Here is a 22267-nt window from a genome sequence, read left to right on the forward strand (position 1 = left end):
TTCCTTCCCCACCCGTAATCTGCAGATAGTTTTAGCAGGCTCAGCATGCTTCGACGTACAGTGACCAAACACAATTCTTCTGTTAAAAACAAGTTCTTGCCAGGTCAGCAGGTCTTAAATGCCGCTGTATAAAGAGAAGGCCTCTTCTTTTAACAAAGGGTACATTCTTTTAACACATATGGTGATTAGTACAAACTCCAAGTGTGAGCACAACATTACATATGTATGCGTACCTTCACTTTCATTGTCTGTGTTCTCTCTAAATGTATTCATGTCTCTTTCTTCCGTTGTCTGTGTATTCTCTCTAAATGTATCCATGTCTCGTTCTTCCATTGTCTGTGTCTTCTCTCTAATGTATCCATGTCTCTTTTTTGCATTGTCTGTGTCTTCTCTCTAAACGTATCCATGTCTCTTTCTTCCGTTGTCTGTGTATTCTCTCTAAATGTATCCATGTTTCTTTCTTCCATTGTCTGTCTTCTCTCTAATGTATCCAGGTCTCCTTCTTCCATTGTCTGTGTCCTCTCTCTAAATGTATCCATATCTCTTTCTTCCGTTGTCTGTGTATTCTCTCTAAATGTATCCATGTTTCTTTCTTCCATTGTCTGTCTTCTCTCTAATGTGTCCATGTCTTCTTCTTCTGTTGTCTGTGTCTTCTCTCTAATGTATCCATGTCTCTTTCTTGCATTGTCTGTGTCTTCTCTCTAAACGTATCCATGTCTCTTTCTTCCGTTGTCTGTGTATTCTCTCTAAATGTATCCATGTTTCTTTCTTCCATTGTCTGTCTTCTCTCTAATGTATCCATGTCTCCTTCTTCCGTTGTCTATGTCTTCTCTCTAATGTATCCATGTCTCTTTCTTCCATTGTCTGTGTCTTCTCTCTAATGTATCCATGTCTCTTTCTTGCATTGTCTGTGTCTTCTCTTTCTTGCATTGTCAGTGTCTTCTCTCTAAATGTATCCATGTCTCTTTCTTCTGTTGTCTGTGTATTCTCTCTAAATGTATCCATGTCTCGTTCTTCCATTGTCTGTGTCTTCTCTCTAATGTATCCATGTCTCTTTCTTGCATTTTCTGTGTCTTCTCTCTAAACTTATCCATGTCTCGTTCTTCCATTGTCTGTGTCTTCTCTGTAAATGTATCCATGTCTCTTTCTTACATTGTCTGTGTCTTCTCTCTAAATGTATCCATGTTTCTTTCTTCCATTGTCTGTCTTCTCTCTAATGTATCCATGTCTCCTTCTTCCATTGTCTGTGTCTTCTCTCTAAATGTATCCATATCTCTTTCTTACATTGTCTGTGTCTTCTCTCTAAATGTATCCATGTTTCTTTCTTCCATTGTCTGTCTTCTCTCTAATGTATCCATGTCTCCTTCTTCCATTGTCTGTGTCTTCTCTCTAATGCATCCATGTCTCTTTCTTCCATTGTTTGTGTCTTCTCTCTAAATGTATCCATGTCTCTTTCTTCCATTGTCTGTGTGTTCCCTCTAATGTATCCATGTCTCTTTCTTTTGTTGTCTGCCTGGTCTCTCTAAATGTATCCATGTCTCTTTCTTTCATTGTCTGTGTTCTCTCTAAATGTATTCATGTCTCTTTCTTCCGTTGTCTGTGTATTCTCTCTAAATGTATCCATGTCTCGTTCTTCCATTGTCTGTGTCTTCTCTCTAATGTATCCATGTCTCTTTTTTGCATTGTCTGTGTCTTCTCTCTAAACGTATCCATGTCTCTTTCTTCCGTTGTCTGTGTATTCTCTCTAAATGTATCCATGTTTCTTTCTTCCATTGTCTGTCTTCTCTCTAATGTATCCATGTCTCCTTCTTCCATTGCCTGTGTCTTCTCTCTAAATGTATCCATATCTCTTTCTTCCGTTGTCTGTGTATTCTCTCTAAATGTATCCATGTTTCTTTCTTCCATTGTCTGTCTTCTCTCTAATGTATCCATGTCTTCTTCTTCTGTTGTCTGTGTCTTCTCTCTAATGTATCCATGTCTCTTTCTTGCATTGTCTGTGTCTTCTCTCTAAACGTATCCATGTCTCTTTCTTCCGTTGTCTGTGTATTCTCTCTAAATGTATCCATGTTTCTTTCTTCCATTGTCTGTCTTCTCTCTAATGTATCCATGTCTCCTTCTTCCGTATGTCTTCTCTCTAATGTATCCATGTCTCTTTCTTCCATTGTCTGTGTCTTCTCTCTAATGTATCGATGTCTCTTTCTTGCATTGTCTGTGTCTTCTCTTTCTTGCATTGTCTGTGTCTTCTCTCTAAATGTATCCATGTCTCTTTCTTCCGTTGTATGTGTATTCTCTCTAAATGTATCCATGTCTCGTTCTTCCATTGTCTGTGTCTTCTCTCTAATGTATCCATGTCTCTTTCTTGCATTTTCTGTGTCTTCTCTCTAAACGTATCCATGTCTCTTCCGTCCGTTGTCTGTGTATTCTCTCTAAATGTATCCATATCTCGTTCTTCCATTGTCTGTGTCTTCTCTGTAAATGTATCCATGTCTCTTTCTTACATTGTCTGTGTCTTCTCTCTAAATGTATCCATGTTTCTTTCTTCCATTGTCAGTCTTCTCTCTAATGTATCCATGTCTCCTTCTTCCATTGTCTGTGTCTTCTCTGTAAATGTATCCATGTCTCTTTCTTACATTGTCTGTGTCTTCTCTCTAAATGTATCCATGTTTCTTTCTTCCATTGTCTGTCTTCTCTCTAATGTATCCATGTCTCCTTCTTCCATTGTCTGTGTCTTCTCTCTAATGTATCCATGTCTCTTTCTTCCATTGTTTGTGTCTTCTCTCTAAATGTATCCATGTCTCTTTCTCCCATTGTCTGTGTCTTCTCTCTAATGTATCCATGTCTCTTTCTTCCACTGCCTGTGTGTTCCCTCTAAATGTATCCATGTCTCTTTCTTTTTTCTAAGTGTATCCATGTCCCTTTCTTCCATTGTCTGTGTGTTCCCTCTAATGTATCCATGTCTCTTTCTTTTGTTGTCTGCTTGGTCTCTCTAAATGTATCCATGTCTCTTCCTTTCATTGTCTGTGTTCTCTCTAAATGTATCCATGTCTCTTTCTTCATTGTCTCTGTGTTCTCTCTAAATGTATCCATGTCTCTTTCTTCCATTGTCTCTGTGTTCTCTCTAAATGTTTCCATGTCTCTTTCTTCAGTTGTCTGTGTATTCTCTATAAATGTATCTGTCTCTTTCTTACATTGTCTGTGTCTTCTATCTAAATGTATCCATGTTCCTTTCTTCCATTGTCTGTCTTCTCTCTAATGTATCCATGTCTCCTTCTTCCATTGTCGGTGTCTTCTCTCTTAATGTATCCATGTCTCCTTCTTCCATTGTCTGTGTCTTCTCTCTAATGTATCCATGTCTCTTTCTTCCATTGTTTGTGTCTTCTCTCTAAATGTTTCCATGTCTCTTTCTTCCATTGTCTGTGTCTTCTCTCTAATGTATCCATGTCTCTTTCTTCCACTGCCTCTGTGTTCCCTCTAAATGTATCCATGTCTCTTTCTTGTTTCTAAGTGTATCCATGTCGCTTTCTTCCATTGTCTGTGTGTTCTCTCTAATGTATCCATGTCTCTTTCTTTTGTTGTCTGTTTGGTCTCTCTAAATGTATCCATGTCTCGTTCTTCCATTGCCTCTGTGTTCTCTCTAAATGTATCCATGTCTCTTTCTTCCATTGTCTCTGTGTTCCCTCTAAATGTTTCCATGTCTCTTTCTTCCGTTGTCTGTGTATTCTCTCTAGATGTATCTGTCTCTTTCTTACATTGTCTGTGTCTTCTCTCTAAATGTATCCATGTCTCTTTCTTGCATTGTCTGTGTCTTCTCTCTAATATATCCATGTTTCTTTCTTCCATTGTCTGTCTTCTCTCTAATGTATCCATGTCTCCTTCTTCCATTGTCTGTGTCTTCTCTCTAATGTATCCATGTCTCTTTCTTCCATTGTTTGTGTCTTCTCTCTAAATGTATTCATGTCTCTTTCTTCCATTGTCTGTGTCTTCTCTCTAATGTATCCATGTCTCTTTCTTCCACTGCCTGTTTGTTCCCTCTAAATGTATCCATGTCTCTTTCTTGTTTCTAAGTGTATCCATGTCGCTTTATTCCATTGTCTGTGTGTTCTCTCTAATGTATCCATGTCTCGTTCTTTCATTGTCTGTGTTCTCTCTAAATGTATCCATGTCTCTTTCTTCCATTGCCTCTGTGTTCTCTCTAAATGTATCCATGTCTCTTTCTTCCATTGTCTCTGTGTTCTCTCTAAATGTTTCCATGTCTCTTTCTTCCGTTGTCTGTGTATTCTCTCTAGATGTATCTGTCTCTTTCTTACATTGTCTGTGTCTTCTCTCTAAATGTATCCATGTCTCTTTCTTGCATTGTCTGTGTCTTCTCTCTAATATATCCATGTCTCTTTCTTCCATTGTCTGTGTCTTCTCTCTAAATGTATCCATGTCTCTTTCTTCCATTGTCTGTCTTCTCTCTAATGTATCCATGTCTCTTTCTTCCACTGCCTGTGTGTTCCCTCTAAATGTATCCATTTCTCTTTCTTGTTTCTAAGTGTATCCATGTCGCTTTCTTCCATGGTCTCTGTGTTCTCTCTAATGTATCCATGTCTCTTTCTTTTGTTGCTTGTTTGGTCTCTCTAAATGTATCCATGTCTCTTTCTTTCATTGTCTTTGTTCTCTCTAAATGTATCCATGTCTCTTTCTTCCATTGTCTCTGTGTTCTCTCTAAATGTATCCATGTCTCTTTCTTCCATTTTCTCTGTGTTCTCTCTAAATGTTTCCATGTCTCTTTCTTCCGTTGTCTGTGTATTCTCTATAAATGTATCTGTCTTTTTCTTACATTGTCTGTGTCTTCTCTCTAAATGTATCCATGTATCTTTCTTGCATTGTCTGTGTCTTCTCTCTAATATATCCATGTCTCTTTCTTCCACTGCCTGTGTGTTCCCTCTAAATGTATCCATGTCTCTTTCTTTCATTGTATGTCCTCTCTAAATGTATCCATGTCTCCTTCTTGTTTCTAAGTGTATCCATGTCACTTTCTTCCGTTGTCTGTGTGGTCTCTCTCTAAGTGTACCCATGTCTCTTTCTTGTTTCTAAGTGTATCCATGTCTCTTTCTTCCGTTGTCTGTGTGGTCTCTCTCTAAGTGTATCCATGTCTCTTTCTTGTTTCTAAGTGTATCCATGTCTCTTTCTTCTGTTGTCTGTGTGGTCTCTCTCTAAGTGTATCCATGTCTCTTTCTTGTTTCTAAGTGTATCCATGTCTCTTTCTTCCGTTGTCTGTGTGGTCTCTCTCTAAGTATATCCATGTCTCTTTCTTCCGTTGTCTGTGTCGTCTCTCTCTAAGTGTATCCATGTCTCTTTCTTCCGTTGTCTGTGTGGTCTCTCTCTAAGTGTATCCATGTCTCTTTCTTGTTTCTAAGTGTATCCATGTCTCTTTTTTCCGTTGTCTGTGTGGTCTCTCTCTAAGTGTATCCATATCTCTTTCTTCCGTTGTCTGTGTCGTCTCTTTCTAAGTGTATCCATGTCTCTTTCTTCCGTTGTCTGTGTGGTCTCTCTCTAAGTGTATCCATGTCTCTTTCTTCTGTTGTCTGTGTGGTGTCTCTCTAAGTGTATCCATGTTTCTTTCTTGTTTCTAAGTGTATCCATGTCTCTTTCTTCCGTTGTCTGTGTGGTCTCTGTCTAAGTGTATCCATGTCTCTTTCTTCCGTTGTCTGTGTGGTCTCTCTCTAAGTGTTTCCATGTCTCTTTCTTCCGTTGTCTGTGTGTTCTCTCTCTAAGTGTATCCATGTCTCTTTCTTCCGTTGTCTGTGTGGTCTCTCTCTATGTGTATCCATGTCTCTTTCTTCCGTTGTCTGTGTGGTCTCTCTCTAAGTGTATCCATGTCTCTTTCTTGTTTCTAAGTGTATCCATGTCTCTTTCTTCCGTTGTCTGTGTGGTCTCTCTCTAAGTGTATCCATGTCTCTTTCTTCCGTTGTCTGTGTGGTCTCTCTCTAAGTGTATCCATGTCTCTTTCTTGTTTCTAAGTGTATCCATGTCTCTTTCTTCCGTTGTCTGTGTGGTCTCTCTCTAAGTGTATCCATGTATCTTTCTTCCGTTGTCTGTGTGGTCTCTCTCTCTCTAAGTGTATCCATGTCTCTTTCTTCCGTTGTCTGTGTGGTCTCTCTCTATGTGTATCCATGTCTCTTTCTTCCGTTGTCTGTGTGGTCTCTCTCTAAGTGTATCCATGTCTCTTTCTTGTTTCTAAGTGTATCCATGTCTCTTTCTTCCGTTGTCTGTGTGGTCTCCCTCTCTCTAAGTGTATCCATGTATCTTTCTTCCGTTGTCTGTGTGGTCTCTCTCTCTCTAAGTGTATCCATGTCTCTTTCTTCCATTGTCTCTGTGTTCTCTCTAAATGTTTCCATGTCTCTTTCTTCCGTTGTCTGTGTATTCTCTCTAGATGTATCTGTCTCTTTCTTACATTGTCTGTGTCTTCTCTCTAAATGTATCCATGTCTCTTTCTTGCATTGTCTGTGTCTTCTCTCTAATATATCCATGTCTCTTTCTTCCATTGTCTGTGTCTTCTCTCTAAATGTATCCATGTCTCTTTCTTCCATTGTCTGTGTCTTCTCTCTAATGTATCCATGTCTCTTTCTTCCACTGCCTGTGTGTTCCCTCTAAATGTATCCATTTCTCTTTCTTGTTTCTAAGTGTATCCATGTCGCTTTCTTCCATGGTCTGTGTGTTCTCTCTAATGTATCCATGTCTCTTTCTTTTGTTGTCTGCTTGGTCTCTCTAAATGTATCCATGTCTCTTCCTTTCATTGTCTGTGTTCTCTCTAAATGTATCCATGTCTCTTTCTTCATTGTCTCTGTGTTCTCTCTAAATGTATCCATGTCTCTTTCTTCCATTGTCTCTGTGTTCTCTCTAAATGTTTCCATGTCTCTTTCTTCCGTTGTCTGTGTATTCTCTATAAATGTATCTGTCTCTTTCTTACATTGTCTGTGTCTTCTATCTAAATGTATCCATGTTCCTTTCTTCCATTGTCTGTCTTCTCTCTAATGTATCCATGTCTCCTTCTTCCATTGTCGGTGTCTTCTCTCTTAATGTATCCATGTCTCCTTCTTCCATTGTCTGTGTCTTCTCTCTAATGTATCCATGTCTCTTTCTTCCATTGTTTGTGTCTTCTCTCTAAATGTATCCATGTCTCTTTCTTCCATTGTCTGTGTCTTCTCTCTAATGTATCCATGTCTCTTTCTTCCACTGCCTCTGTGTTCCCTCTAAATGTATCCATGTCTCTTTCTTGTTTCTAAGTGTATCCATGTCGCTTTCTTCCATTGTCTGTGTGTTCTCTCTAATGTATCCATGTCTCTTTCTTTTGTTGTCTGTTTGGTCTCTCTAAATGTATCCATGTCTCGTTCTTTCATTGTCTGTGTTTTCTCTAAATGTATCCATGTCTCTTTCTTCCATTGCCTCTGTGTTCTCTCTAAATGTATCCATGTCTCTTTCTTCCATTGTCTCTGTGTTCCCTCTAAATGTTTCCATGTCTCTTTCTTCCGTTGTCTGTGTATTCTCTCTAGATGTATCTGTCTCTTTCTTACATTGTCTGTGTCTTCTCTCTAAATGTATCCATGTCTCTTTCTTGCATTGTCTGTGTCTTCTCTCTAATATATCCATGTTTCTTTCTTCCATTGTCTGTCTTCTCTCTAATGTATCCATGTCTCCTTCTTCCATTGTCTGTGTCTTCTCTCTAATGTATCCATGTCTCTTTCTTCCATTGTTTGTGTCTTCTCTCTAAATGTATTCATGTCTCTTTCTTCCATTGTCTGTGTCTTCTCTCTAATGTATCCATGTCTCTTTCTTCCACTGCCTGTTTGTTCCCTCTAAATGTATCCATGTCTCTTTCTTGTTTCTAAGTGTATCCATGTCGCTTTATTCCATTGTCTGTGTGTTCTCTCTAATGTATCCATGTCTCTTTCTTTTGTTGTCTGTTTGGTCTCTCTAAATGTATCCATGTCTCGTTCTTTCATTGTCTGTGTTCTCTCTAAATGTATCCATGTCTCTTTCTTCCATTGCCTCTGTGTTCTCTCTAAATGTATCCATGTCTCTTTCTTCCATTGTCTCTGTGTTCTCTCTAAATGTTTCCATGTCTCTTTCTTCCGTTGTCTGTGTATTCTCTCTAGATGTATCTGTCTCTTTCTTACATTGTCTGTGTCTTCTCTCTAAATGTATCCATGTCTCTTTCTTGCATTGTCTGTGTCTTCTCTCTAATATATCCATGTCTCTTTCTTCCATTGTCTGTGTCTTCTCTCTAAATGTATCCATGTCTCTTTCTTCCATTGTCTGTCTTCTCTCTAATGTATCCATGTCTCTTTCTTCCACTGCCTGTGTGTTCCCTCTAAATGTATCCATTTCTCTTTCTTGTTTCTAAGTGTATCCATGTCGCTTTCTTCCATGGTCTCTGTGTTCTCTCTAATGTATCCATGTCTCTTTCTTTTGTTGCTTGTTTGGTCTCTCTAAATGTATCCATGTCTCTTTCTTTCATTGTCTTTGTTCTCTCTAAATGTATCCATGTCTCTTTCTTCCATTGTCTCTGTGTTCTCTCTAAATGTATCCATGTCTCTTTCTTCCATTTTCTCTGTGTTCTCTCTAAATGTTTCCATGTCTCTTTCTTCCGTTGTCTGTGTATTCTCTATAAATGTATCTGTCTTTTTCTTACATTGTCTGTGTCTTCTCTCTAAATGTATCCATGTATCTTTCTTGCATTGTCTGTGTCTTCTCTCTAATATATCCATGTCTCTTTCTTCCACTGCCTGTGTGTTCCCTCTAAATGTATCCATGTCTCTTTCTTTCATTGTATGTCCTTTCTAAATGTATCCATGTCTCCTTCTTGTTTCTAAGTGTATCCATGTCACTTTCTTCCGTTGTCTGTGTGGTCTCTCTCTAAGTGTACCCATGTCTCTTTCTTGTTTCTAAGTGTATCCATGTCTCTTTCTTCCGTTGTCTGTGTGGTCTCTCTCTAAGTGTATCAATGTCTCTTTCTTGTTTCTAAGTGTATCCATGTCTCTTTCTTCTGTTGTCTGTGTGGTCTCTCTCTAAGTGTATCCATGTCTCTTTCTTGTTTCTAAGTGTATCCATGTCTCTTTCTTCCGTTGTCTGTGTGGTCTCTCTCTAAGTATATCCATGTCTCTTTCTTCCGTTGTCTGTGTCGTCTCTCTCTAAGTGTATCCATGTCTCTTTCTTCCGTTGTCTGTGTGGTCTCTCTCTAAGTGTATCCATGTCTCTTTCTTGTTTCTAAGTGTATCCATGTCTCTTTTTTCCGTTGTCTGTGTGGTCTCTCTCTAAGTGTATCCATATCTCTTTCTTCCGTTGTCTGTGTCGTCTCTTTCTAAGTGTATCCATGTCTCTTTCTTCCGTTGTCTGTGTGGTCTCTCTCTAAGTGTATCCATGTCTCTTTCTTCTGTTGTCTGTGTGGTGTCTCTCTAAGTGTATCCATGTTTCTTTCTTGTTTCTAAGTGTATCCATGTCTCTTTCTTCCGTTGTCTGTGTGGTCTCTGTCTAAGTGTATCCATGTCTCTTTCTTCCGTTGTCTGTGTGGTCTCTCTCTAAGTGTTTCCATGTCTCTTTCTTCCGTTGTCTGTGTGTTCTCTCTCTAAGTGTATCCATGTCTCTTTCTTCCGTTGTCTGTGTGGTCTCTCTCTATGTGTATCCATGTCTCTTTCTTCCGTTGTCTGTGTGGTCTCTCTCTAAGTGTATCCATGTCTCTTTCTTGTTTCTAAGTGTATCCATGTCTCTTTCTTCCGTTGTCTGTGTGGTCTCTCTCTAAGTGTATCCATGTCTCTTTCTTCCGTTGTCTGTGTGGTCTCTCTCTAAGTGTATCCATGTCTCTTTCTTGTTTCTAAGTGTATCCATGTCTCTTTCTTCCGTTGTCTGTGTGGTCTCTCTCTAAGTGTATCCATGTATCTTTCTTCCGTTGTCTGTGTGGTCTCTCTCTCTCTAAGTGTATCCATGTCTCTTTCTTCCGTTGTCTGTGTGGTCTCTCTCTATGTGTATCCATGTCTCTTTCTTCCGTTGTCTGTGTGGTCTCTCTCTAAGTGTATCCATGTCTCTTTCTTGTTTCTAAGTGTATCCATGTCTCTTTCTTCCGTTGTCTGTGTGGTCTCCCTCTCTCTAAGTGTATCCATGTATCTTTCTTCCGTTGTCTGTGTGGTCTCTCTCTCTCTAAGTGTATCCATGTCTCTTTCTTCCATTGTCTCTGTGTTCTCTCTAAATGTTTCCATGTCTCTTTCTTCCGTTGTCTGTGTATTCTCTCTAGATGTATCTGTCTCTTTCTTACATTGTCTGTGTCTTCTCTCTAAATGTATCCATGTCTCTTTCTTGCATTGTCTGTGTCTTCTCTCTAATATATCCATGTCTCTTTCTTCCATTGTCTGTGTCTTCTCTCTAAATGTATCCATGTCTCTTTCTTCCATTGTCTGTGTCTTCTCTCTAATGTATCCATGTCTCTTTCTTCCACTGCCTGTGTGTTCCCTCTAAATGTATCCATTTCTCTTTCTTGTTTCTAAGTGTATCCATGTCGCTTTCTTCCATGGTCTGTGTGTTCTCTCTAATGTATCCATGTCTATTTCTTTTGTTGTTTGTTTGGTCTCTCTAAATGTATCCATGTCTCTTTCTTTCATTGTCTTTGTTCTCTCTAAATGTATCCATGTCTCTTTCTTCCATTGTCTCTGTGTTCTCTCTAAATGTATCCATGTCTCTTTCTTCCATTTTCTCTGTGTTCTCTCTAAATGTTTCCATGTCTCTTTCTTCCGTTGTCTGTGTATTCTCTATAAATGTATCTGTCTTTTTCTTACATTGTCTGTGTCTTCTCTCTAAATGTATCCATGTATCTTTCTTGCATTGTCTGTGTCTTCTCTCTAATATATCCATGTCTCTTTCTTCCATTGTCTGTGTCTTCTCTCTAATGTATCCATGTCTCTTTCTTCCATTGTCTGTGTCTTCTCTCTAAATGTATCCATGTCTCTTTCTTCCATTGTCTCTGTGTTCTCTCTAAATGTATAAATGTCTCTTTCTTCCACTGCCTGTGTGTTCCCTCTAAATGTATCCATGTCTCTTTCTTTCATTGTGTGTCCTCTCTAAATGTATCCATGTCTCCTTCTTGTTTCTAAGTGTATCCATGTCACTTTCTTCCGTTGTCTGTGTGGTCTCTCTCTAAGTGTACCCATGTCTCTTTCTTGTTTCTAAGTGTATCCATGTCTCTTTCTTCCGTTGTCTGTGTGGTCTCTCTCTAAGTGTATCCATGTCTCTTTCTTGTTTCTAAGTGTATCCATGTCTCTTTCTTCTGTTGTCTGTGTGGTCTCTCTCTAAGTGTATCCATGTCTCTTTCTTGTTTCTAAGTGTATCCATGTCTCTTTCTTCCGTTGTCTGTGTGGTCTCTCTCTAAGTGTATCCATGTCTCTTTCTTCCGTTGTCTGTGTGGTCTCTCTCTAAGTGTATCCATGTCCCTTTCTTCCGTTGTCTGTGTCGTCTCTCTCTAAGTGTATCCATGTCTCTTTCTTCCGTTGTCTGTGTGGTCTCTCTCTAAGTGTATCCATGTCTCTTTCTTGTTTCTAAGTGTATCCATGTCTCTTTTTTCCGTTGTCTGTGTGGTATCTCTCTAAGTGTATCCATATCTCTTTCTTCCGTTGTCTGTGTCGTCTCTTTCTAAGTGTATCCATGTCTCTTTCTTCCGTTGTCTGTGTGGTCTCTCTCTAAGTGTATCCATGTCTCTTTCTTCTGTTGTCTGTGTGGTGTCTCTCTAAGTGTATCCATGTTTCTTTCTTGTTTCTAAGTGTATCCATGTCTCTTTCTTCCGTTGTCTGTGTGGTCTCTCTCTAAATGTATCCATGTCTCTTTCTTCCGTTGTCTGTGTGGTCTCTCTCTAAGTGTTTCCATGTCTCTTTCTTCCGTTGTCTGTGTGGTCTCTCTCTAAGTGTATCCATGTCTCTTTCTTCCGTTGTCTGTGTGGTCTCTCTCTATGTGTATCCATGTCTCTTTCTTCTGTTGTCTGTGTGGTCTCTCTCTAAGTATATCCATGTCTCTTTCTTGTTTCTAAGTGTATCCATGTCTCTTTCTTCCGTTGTCTGTATGGTCTCTCTCTAAGTGTATCCATGTATCTTTCTTCCGTTGTCTGTGTGGTCTCTCTCTCTCTAAGTGTATCCATGTCTCTTTCTTCCGTTGTCTGTGTGGTCTCTCTCTAAGTGTATCCATGTCTCTTTCTTCCGTTGTCTGTGTGGTCTCTCTCTAAGTGTATCCATGTATCTTTCTTGTTTCTAAGTGTATCCATGTCTCTTTCTTCCGTTGTCTGTGTGGTCTCTCTCTAAGTGTATCCATGTATCTTTCTTCCGTTGTCTGTGTGGTCTCTCTCTCTCTAAGTGTATCCATGTCTCTTTCTTCCGTTGTCTGTGTGGTCTCTCTCTATGTGTATCCATGTCTCTTTCTTCCGTTGTCTGTGTGGTCTCTCTCTAAGTGTATCCATGTCTCTTTCTTGTTTCTAAGTGTATCCATGTCTCTTTCTTCCGTTGTCTGTGTAGTCTCCCTCTCTCTAAGTGTATCCATGTATCTTTCTTCCGTTGTCTGTGTGGTCTCTCTCTCTCTAAGTGTATCCATGTCTCTTTCTTCCGTTGTCTGTGTGGTCTCTCTCTAAGTGTATCCATGTCTCTTTCTTCCGTTGTCTGTGTGGTCTCTCTCTAAGTGTATCCATGTCTCTTTCTTCCGTTGTCTGTGTGGTCTCTCTCTAAATGTATCCATGTCTCTTTCTTGTTTCTAAGTGTATCCATGTCTCTTTCTTCCGTTGTCTGTGTGGTCTCTCTCTAAGTGTATCCATGTCCCTTTCTTCCGTTGTCTGTGTCGTCTCTCTCTAAGTGTATCCATGTCTCTTTCTTCCGTTGTCTGTGTGGTCTCTCTCTAAGTGTATCCATGTCTCTTTCTTGTTTCTAAGTGTATGCATGTCTCTTTTTTCCGTTGTCTGTGTGGTATCTCTCTAAGTGTATCCATATCTCTTTCTTCCGTTGTACGTGTCGTCTATTTCTAAGTGTATCCATGTCTCTTTCTTCCGTTGTCTGTGTGGTCTCTCTCTAAGTGTATCCATGTCTCTTTCTTCTGTTGTCTGTGTGGTGTCTCTCTAAGTGTATCCATGTTTCTTTCTTGTTTCTAAGTGTATCCATGTCTCTTTCTTCCGTTGTCTGTGTGGTCTCTCTCTAAATGTATCCATGTCTCTTTCTTCCGTTGTCTGTGTGGTCTCTCTCTAAGTGTTTCCATGTCTCTTTCTTCTGTTGTCTGTGTGGTCTCTCTCTAAGTGTATCCATGTCTCTTTCTTCCGTTGTCTGTGTGGTCTCTCTCTATGTGTATCCATGTCTCTTTCTTCCGTTGTCTGTGTGGTCTCTCTCTAAGTATATCCATGTCTCTTTCTTGTTTCTAAGTGTATCCATGTCTCTTTCTTCCGTTGTCTGTGTGGTCTCTCTCTAAGTGTATCCATGTATCTTTCTTCCGTTGTCTGTGTGGTCTCTCTCTCTCTAAGTGTATCCATGTCTCTTTCTTCCGTTGTCTGTGTGGTCTCTCTCTAAGTGTATCCATGTCTCTTTCTTCCGTTGTCTGTGTGGTCTCTCTCTAAGTGTATCCATGTATCTTTCTTGTTTCTAAGTGTATCCATGTCTCTTTCTTCCGTTGTCTGTGTGGTCTCTCTCTAAGTGTATCCATGTATCTTTCTTCCGTTGTCTGTGTGGTCTCTCGCTCTCTAAGTGTATCCATGTCTCTTTCTTCCGTTGTCTGTGTGGTCTCTCTCTATGTGTATCCATGTCTCTTTCTTCCGTTGTCTGTGTGGTCTCTCTCTAAGTGTATCCATGTCTCTTTCTTGTTTCTAAGTGTATCCATGTCTCTTTCTTCCGTTGTCTGTGTGGTCTCTCTCTAAGTGTATCCATGTATCTTTCTTCCGTTGTCTGTGTGGTCTCTCTCTCTCTAAGTGTATCCATGTCTCTTTCTTCCGTTGTCTGTGTGGTCTCTCTCTATGTGTATCCATGACTCTTTCTTCCGTTGTCTGTGTGGTCTCTCTCTAAGTGTATCCATGTCTCTTTCTTGTTTCTAAGTGTATCCATGTCTCTTTCTTCCGTTGTCTGTGTGGTCTCCCTCTCTCTAAGTGTATCCTTGTATCTTTCTTCCGTTGTCTGTGTGGTCTCTCTCTCTCTAAGTGTATCCATGTCTCTTTCTTCCGTTGTCTGTGTGGTCTCTCTCTAAGTGTATCCATGTCTCTTTCTTCCGTTGTCTGTGTGGTCTCTCTCTAAGTGTATCCCTGTCGCTTTCTTCTCTTTGCACTCATGTTCTTCTTGACGCCCCTCAGCCCCCCTCCCCCTATACTCAGACGCTCTTTCGCTCTTTCTCACTTCTTGGCCCCAAGCACTGGGACTCTGCCCTGTCACTTGGGTTCTTTCATTCTCCTGTAAACGCTCGTCTTCTTTCTTGTAAGATAAGGAACTCCTCATTGCACTGCTCCATATTCCGCACATTTTGTACCATTGTTTGAGTCGATATAAAGTTAGTAAAATGCAAAATGCAGCCACCATCTAGGCGGGACCACTTGGCAGCGTTCCACAAGTGCCTAATGTCCGCCTTAACTGGTGTGCTTGCTGGCCCTGATTAAGGCCCTCTATTGTATTGACAGTATTGAAGGACACGAGGTATACCCTTACTCACTACTCGCCCCAAGAGCTCACCATCAGCCTGTCTGCAGTCACCGTCCAAGATGAAGGCGTGTACACCTGCTTGCTCTACAGCCACCCAGTCAGGACGACGCGAGTCCACGTCACCGTCCAAGGTGAGTTGGGATAAACCATTCTGGGCATCTCCAATTGCACTGGAAATACATGATTCTTCGCTTGATTTGGTAGGCATATAGGTATGCACAATGCAGATAGTCTGCCCACTATTTATAAAAGGGCACCCCCAGATGGCATCCATGAGAAAACGCTTTGGAAATCAAGACCAAGAGAGATACAGATCCATTGACCTCATGTGAGTACTGGCCTCGCGCTTAGAAACTAAACAAGCAACATGCAGTTTGTTTTCTCAGGGAGGTGGTGGGGGTGGGTGGGGGTGCCCGTATGATAGAGTGGCTGGTGCCTCCATGTCAGCGCCCTTTACAGCGACCATTACAGCGTGAAGGTCCAACTGCGCCTGTCGTGAAGTTTGCTTCAATAATTTCAACCTGTAGAAATCACAACGTCTTTTTAAGGCCAAAGGCCGAATTCCACTTCCGGGTCATTCACGTTGGGAGAGATAATATTCACCAAATGAACCCAAATTATTTCCACTAGAATGAGGACACTAGTAATGAATTAAAAAGTGTGCACACATATTCACAAAGAACAAGTGGCCCACATCAGCGGTAAATCAGCTGGCAGCCATTTTGGTAATGGTGTCTTACCACTGACTGATTAGAAATGTTATGTCATGTGGTCTTGTGCCGCACACTGTTGCCACCTGCATGGTCTCTTGGTGCTCTGGCGGATCTGCAAAGGAAGGAGGGTTGGGGGCTGTTTGTTAGCTGGGTTGTGAGGGAGGAGAGCAAGAGAGATGATGTGCTGTTGGCAGCTTTAGTGTGGCAAAACCGGTCACTGTGTGCTGGTGCGTTTTGGTTGGTAGCCGTCATGTAGTGTTGGGTTATGATTGTACGTGGGTGCTTTGTGTGTGCTTGTGTTTGGTTCCATGTTCGGTATTCCTAAGTGTGTGCGGTTTGTGGTGCTGTAGGGCTATGTTTAGTTTAGAGTTTGAGGGTGAGTATTCAGAATATTGGGCCTCATTACGACCCTGGCGGAGATCGTGGTGCAATATGCACCATGGAGCACGGCGGAAAGCTGCCGATACCGCCATGGGGGTTGGCGGATTTACCGCCCCATTCCGACCTTGGCGGGCGGTAAATCCCCATTCCCCATTTTACCCTTCCCCATTCCCATTTTTGCCCCATAGGGCATAATGGGAGTGGGGAAGGCGTTAATTACGCCACCGTAAAATACAGTGGCGTAATTAACAACAAGGTCCCGTAGCGCCATGGATTTCTCCGCCCGGAAAAACCAGGCGGAAACCGCTCCATGGCGCTACGGGAACTCGTAGTAGGGCGGAAGGGTCCGCCGCGAATACCGCTGGCGTAAACCCACTCCGCCAGGGTCGTAATGAGGCCCATTGTGTTTTTAGTACGTTTAGTTAAGTACAACACATTTCCTACCCCCAAAATTCATCTAAGTGTAACGCAATTCTTGTGTAACACATTTCCTACCCTCAAAATACAGCTATATGCAGATAACTCCCAATAATTCTATCGGGCTGTCTAGGCAGTGAGACAGGTAGTCTACATAGTGTTATAATATGATGGTGGTAATGTAGACATGGCAGAGTTTTAGTTGACAACAGTATTGGTTGTGTTCCCCACCTGTGCCTACTTACCTTAGATGTATCTGCAGGGTGCTTTGTCGGTTGTCCACAGGCGGAGCTGTCCTTTGCCTTGGGGCCTTTGCCAGCTGCCCAGGCATAGCTGCCCGTCACGGCTGCCCCGGGTGGTTCCATTAAAAGGCAGCTACGGCTCAGAAGATCATATCAACCGTCATATCTGCATAGGGGAGGGCAGGCAGAGGGAGGGGAGAGAGTCAGGAAGTGTGGGATGTAAAAAAGAAAAGAAAGGGTAGGTGGGCACCACAATCGAAAGGGAAGATCAGAGGGATAAGAGGGTGGAAGGGTAGTAGCAGTGTTCTTGGCACTCGGCGAGAAAGGAAAGCCTGTGCCAACTCGATGCAAGCAGAGAGACGCCTTGCGTCCTGGCTTCTGGTCATGAGACCATATGCTATCTTATGTTATGTGGTCTTGTACCACGCACTGTTGCCACTTATGTGATCACTTTTGCTCGCTGGAGGATCTGTAAAGGAAAGAGTTCTGGGGGGGAGAGAGTTGTTAGTGGGATACTGAAGGAGAAGCGTACAAGTGTTGATATGCTGTTGGTAGCTTCAATCCAAATTTTAGCCAGACTCCACCCAAGGTTTACCTTTGACTTATACCCAAGTTTTGTTCTTATGGGTTTCTTTTGTATTGGGTGGTGTTTGTTGTACATGTTTTTAAAATCTTCCTGAAGTTGATGTGGTCCTGTGTCGTTCGTATTTCCTTTGGGAGCGAGTTCCAGAGCTTCGCTGATATGCAGGAGAACACTGATCCTCCAAAATTTTGTTTGGAGTATTTTTTCGGTTCAAGGCGGTTGTTGTTGATAGATCTTGTTCGTGGTGCTGGTTTGTAGATGGTGAATTTTTCCTGGATTAATTCCGCTATTTGGCCATGTATCGCTGTGTGTGTTATGCACTGTGTTTTTAAAGAGATTCTCGTTTTTGCTGGTAGCCTGTTTGGTGTGGTCTCTTCTGGCGTGTTTGTGTAATCTTCCCACTGCGTTCTGGACCCATTGTAGCTTTTTCGACAGCTAATCTGGCATTCCCATGTAGGTGCTATTGGCATGGTCGATTCTAGACATGAGAAGGGAGAAGATGGCAAATGTCCTGTGTGTGAAGGATAGGAATGGCAATATCTGCGTGATCGTGTGTAGGTGGAAGAAGTATTTCTTAACTATTGCATTGACTGGTGGTTCTAGTGTTAGCTCTTTGTCCATAAGGGTTCCCAGGTTTTTGACCACCTTGGACGGTTCTTGTGGCTTTCCTAGTTCAGATGGCCATGGGAGCTGCTGATTGTTTGCCAGGTCATTAGGAGTAATCATAATTTCAGTTTTGTCTGGGTAGAGTTTGAGGCTGTTGATTCTCATCCATTGGTTTAGTTCCTTGAGACAGTTGGTTAGTGTTGTATTTTTCTCTTCGCTGGCATTGATTGTATAGATGCAGCAGGTGAGGCCATGTCTTTTGATGAGGTTGATTAGGGGTGTCATGTAGATATTAAAGAGTAGTGAAAGGAAGAGCCCTGTGCGACTCCACAAGCTGTTTTTTGAGGTATTGATTTGAAAGCTGCTAGCCAAGTGGTTTCATTTCTTTCTGTCAGGAAAGATTTTAGCCGAAGGAGAACTGTGTTGTGGATACCGATGTCTTCTAGACTTTTGATGAGTGTGTCGTGGTTGACCATGTCAAAGGCTCCTGAGAAATCAAGTAGTATTAGTGTTGAGTTTGTGTTCGAGTCGGCGTTGGTCTTCACATCCTCCCAAATAGACAGTAGTGCAGTTTCCATTACTCTCATGGGTCTGAAGCCTACTGGCGCTAGATCTAACAGATGGTTATTTTCATCGTATTCTAGGATTTATTCGTAGACATAGCTTTCTAAAATGGAGGAGACGTGACAGGGAAAGCCGGACAAAAAACGGGGACCAGTGGTGTGTAGACCAAGCTAGTAAGGTATGAGAAGGGGCTAAGAGAGGGTTGACCAGGCAGGTGTAAACAGAGAGAAAGTCTGAGAAGCAAACGGCAGAAAAAAGGGAGCGAACTTGTAATCTCTTTTGCTCAGTTGAAGTTATGAAAGACCACTTCCTGCAGAATTATCAGTTTGTTAATTGGAAAACCGGACTGGATCGTGCAGCTGACATCTGGTCATCACAGCCAATGCGCACCTTGCGTGCACTTGCTATCCATTGGTAAAATATTTTGTATTTGTAAACATTTTATATAAGATGTATAAACATTTTATATAAGATGTATATGAGATGTGCCCTTTCCGAGCAGAGCAGAGAACACTAAGTGCAAGGCATCTTTGTCCGTTGGCAAAGCTTTATAAATGGTGGCTTGAGTCGTGTACTTTTCAAGCCATCTTTTATATACATAGAAATATATTACATACTTCTATGTTTATAAAAGATGGCTTGCATATTACACAAACCATAGAAATGGTACGCACACAAATATACAAATGCTTACATACATGTATGTATTTGTTTGCGCACCTTACTATGGTTTGTCCACTTTTCAGGCCACGCCCACCGTGGAAGCCACACCCACGAATGAGGGCCTCTTTCATTTTCTTAGCCCACTTAAAGCACTGGGACAGGGAGTGTTACACTGGGCCTCATTCCGAGTTTGGAGGTAATCATGGCGCTATTAGCGCCATGACTACCTCCAATACCGGTACCGAGTCCGCCCTCGTTCAATGGGGACTTACCGGTCTATTCCGACCTTTGCGGGACAGGTAAGTCCCCATTGAAAAGCCATTCCCCATTCCCATTTGAGCCCCATAGGGCTCAATGGGAAGGGGGAAGGCGCTAATAACGGTACCACTAATTGCGGTACCGTTATTAGCTCTAAAGTCCCTTAACGGGTCCCGTCCTTTCATTACGAGGATGGAGGCAGCCATGGAGCTATTAGCTCGATGGCTGCCTCCGAAACCCTTCTGACTCCGCCCTGGTGAACGGAGAAATTACCGGTCCATTCCGAGGTTGGAGGGACCGGTAATTTCCCATTCACCAGGGTCATTCCCCATTCCCATTTGAGCCCCCATAGGGCTCAATGGGAATGGGGAAGGCGCTAATAACAGTACTGCAAATTGTGGTACCGTTATTAGCTCTAGAGTCCCTTTGCGGGTCCTGTCCTTAACGCCTGCAAAAACCAGGCGTTATGGAAGGACCCGCAAAGGGAACTCGTAGTAGGGAGGTAAGGGATTACCGGCACCGGTGCCCTTACCAGTGCCCGGTATCCTTTTGCGCCCAACTCGTAATGAGTCCCACTGTCTTGTAAGAGGGTGCTCAGGTCCCCGGTGAGATCCCCTAAAGGGGCGTCTGATGTTTCTCAGGTTATGAGACATTCTGCGAGGTTGATGGGTTTCTCTGAAGCACCATTGTTAAATTGGGAATACCAATTAGGTAACCCCAGGATAAAGGCACGTGGTATGAGCCTCACTGAAAGCACTTTTATGTTTCCGTCCTAGCTGCCCCTTCGTCTCCAGTGTTGGAGGTCCGAGTAAATAACCTGCAGCAGAGGGTGGTGCTGAGCTGCTTCACTGGGGGGAGCAGACCCCCACCCAGAGTGACATGGCTCCTGGAGAACGGGATGGAGGTCTACGGTAAGTGTTTATATAAAGCATGTGAGAGCACTGCATTTACATATGAGGGTTCCACAACGCACTGCATTGTGAGGAAGACGCTTCAGGGCACTGTAGGTGGGTGAGCAGCAGGAGAGATTACGTTGCTTCACAAGGATACTACCAGGAGTAACTGTTACTCCTCCCAACACACCTAGAAAAGGAATCTGAAACCTTTGGCTCTTCAGATGTCTAGCAGGACAATGGTCACTTTGGCGATAGGAGGGGAGTATGTGCCTTGTGTCCTGGAGAGGCGGGGTGGGGTGTGTGCTGTACAACCTTGGCACAGTGGAGGAAGGCATAGAGCCGGACTGTACAACCTTTGGCTCGTCATGTCTTTTAGACTACAACTCCCGTGAGCGCAATCCAGTCTAATCACTGGTGGGGGATCCTTGGTATTGTAGTCCAGAACATCTGGAGAGCAGCAGCTTGCAGTCCCCTGGTGTAGCATCAGTACGTACTGCACCGTTTCAGCGACTGCGTGTACTGCACCCATGGGAGGATGATAGTGGTAGAGGGGCCCCCTCTACTACCCGTGATAGCTGAGGGGGCTCTCCGTTGAGCCAAGCCAGCGGCAGGGCCACATTCTGGCCAGGCTAGCTCATGCTGACACCCTCCTGATGCCTTCAGCACCATGCAGTTGAGTAAGAGTGACAGGGCATCTAAAGCAATGGTGGCAAGTACCATGTGAAGCATTATGATGACTGCAGCACTGGCAGAACTCCACAGTCCTAACTCCAGAGGGGGCATGAGCTCTGATGTAATCCTTCAAGTCTTCCAGTTCAAGGGAAGAGTAACATGGGATTCTTGTCACAGCAAAAGGACATTGAAAGAGTAATGCCACCTTCTGAAGGTCATCCCATCACAGGTCCTAACAGCCCAGGGCCCACTTAGTAGCCTGGTAACGGCACGAAGAGGGGGCATCAGTGCTAATGGAACATTCCAGTCAATGAGGGTAGACTTACTCAGGGACGTTTTGTGGAAATTATGCTGATCATGTGCAATAGCCACATTTGAAATGCATATTGGTAAATTGAGTGCCACAATGGTTCATAAGTTAGCTCAGTGTGTTAAGCACTCATTGCAGAGATATGTGTTCCTATGCAAGATTAGAATGGCACATTCCTGTAAGGCTGTCTGAGCCTTTCATATTTCTGAAGTTCATAAACCTGCCTGCATATGTACATGGTCTTGAAACACAACAAGTGCTATCATCAGCAATATACCTGCACCAGATAGGGGTTTCAATAAAAACAAACATGTCATCCTTATGGTGAAGGTCTAGAAATTGGTTTGTTCCGCGGGGGTGTTATAAAACCTAGGCAATCACTTCCAATGATGAGCATAAACTGTTAGTCCAAGAGATGAATAAGTATCCACATTTGGAACCAAAGCATTCATGCTTGTATCCTGGCTTTGCCAGCAGACAATACAGTGATCCTGGTCAAATTAACGAATATCTCGTATATTACTGTACTGTCTTCTGTGAAGTTTGCTTTTGCGCATGCTGGTGGCATTGTTTAGTCCATTACTTGATCTTTTTTTCTTGTGTAGGCCATTTGAGTGGAAGGGGTGGTAGACAGAAGGGAGCAGACTAGATGGTGACAGGCTCGGGCAAGCATGTTTTAAAGTCTGGTCGTTTCACACAAAAACACACTTTGCATTTTTGTAAAAGTCAAACGTTTTCTGCACGTTTATAAATGACAATTTCACAAGCCAGTGTTTTGGAAGTATGTAAAGCTTTAAAATACAAAAGACCAACCCAGATTCAATCTGTTAAATCACACTGATTGGTTTGCTGGTACTTGTATACTTCTCTTGATGATGGAGAGAATGAAGCTAGAATCAGTATGCGTTACACCCTTCTATAATATTTTGTTTTTAAAATTGTCATGTTTGGTAATGTGATTGGTGTACTTTCCAAGTCAGTTTTATGAAATGTGATTATTTTAGTTCATGGTAAGAACTGGTAATGAAAGTGTTCAAATTCAGAAATTGCAGAGTTGGCACAAATCCCAGATTCACCCCTTAACCAGCGCGTGTAATACTGGGCATCTAATTTACTCTTGTATTGCCTAGCCTCTCGAAATTGCCAGTCCCTAAACCTTTCACAATTGTCAGCCCTTCAGAGTGATTTCCTTCTCAGGGTGTGATCTTCAAAACAGCCTCACTCATGGTGTCACTGGCTATAGGGTTGCTTCCACTATAATAGTGAGCATTGATATATTGCACACCA

At 42.2% G+C, this 22267-nt stretch overlaps 1 protein-coding gene across 1 annotated transcript in view; it reads left to right on the plus strand.

The window, feature by feature from the left end:
* CRTAM (cytotoxic and regulatory T cell molecule) overlaps positions 1-22267 on the plus strand; it is a 237065-nt gene that overhangs the window by 75243 nt on the left and 139555 nt on the right. Inside the window, exons 3-4 of the mRNA XM_069614085.1 lie at positions 14654-14806; positions 19879-20013. Coding sequence (XP_069470186.1) covers positions 14654-14806; positions 19879-20013 — 288 coding nt within the window. The remainder of the gene's footprint in view (positions 1-14653; positions 14807-19878; positions 20014-22267) is intronic.

This window comes from Ambystoma mexicanum, chromosome 9, assembly GCF_040938575.1.
Source record: "Ambystoma mexicanum isolate Mex_15411 chromosome 9, UKY_AmexF1_1, whole genome shotgun sequence".
NCBI classification, from domain to species: domain Eukaryota; kingdom Metazoa; phylum Chordata; class Amphibia; order Caudata; family Ambystomatidae; genus Ambystoma; species Ambystoma mexicanum.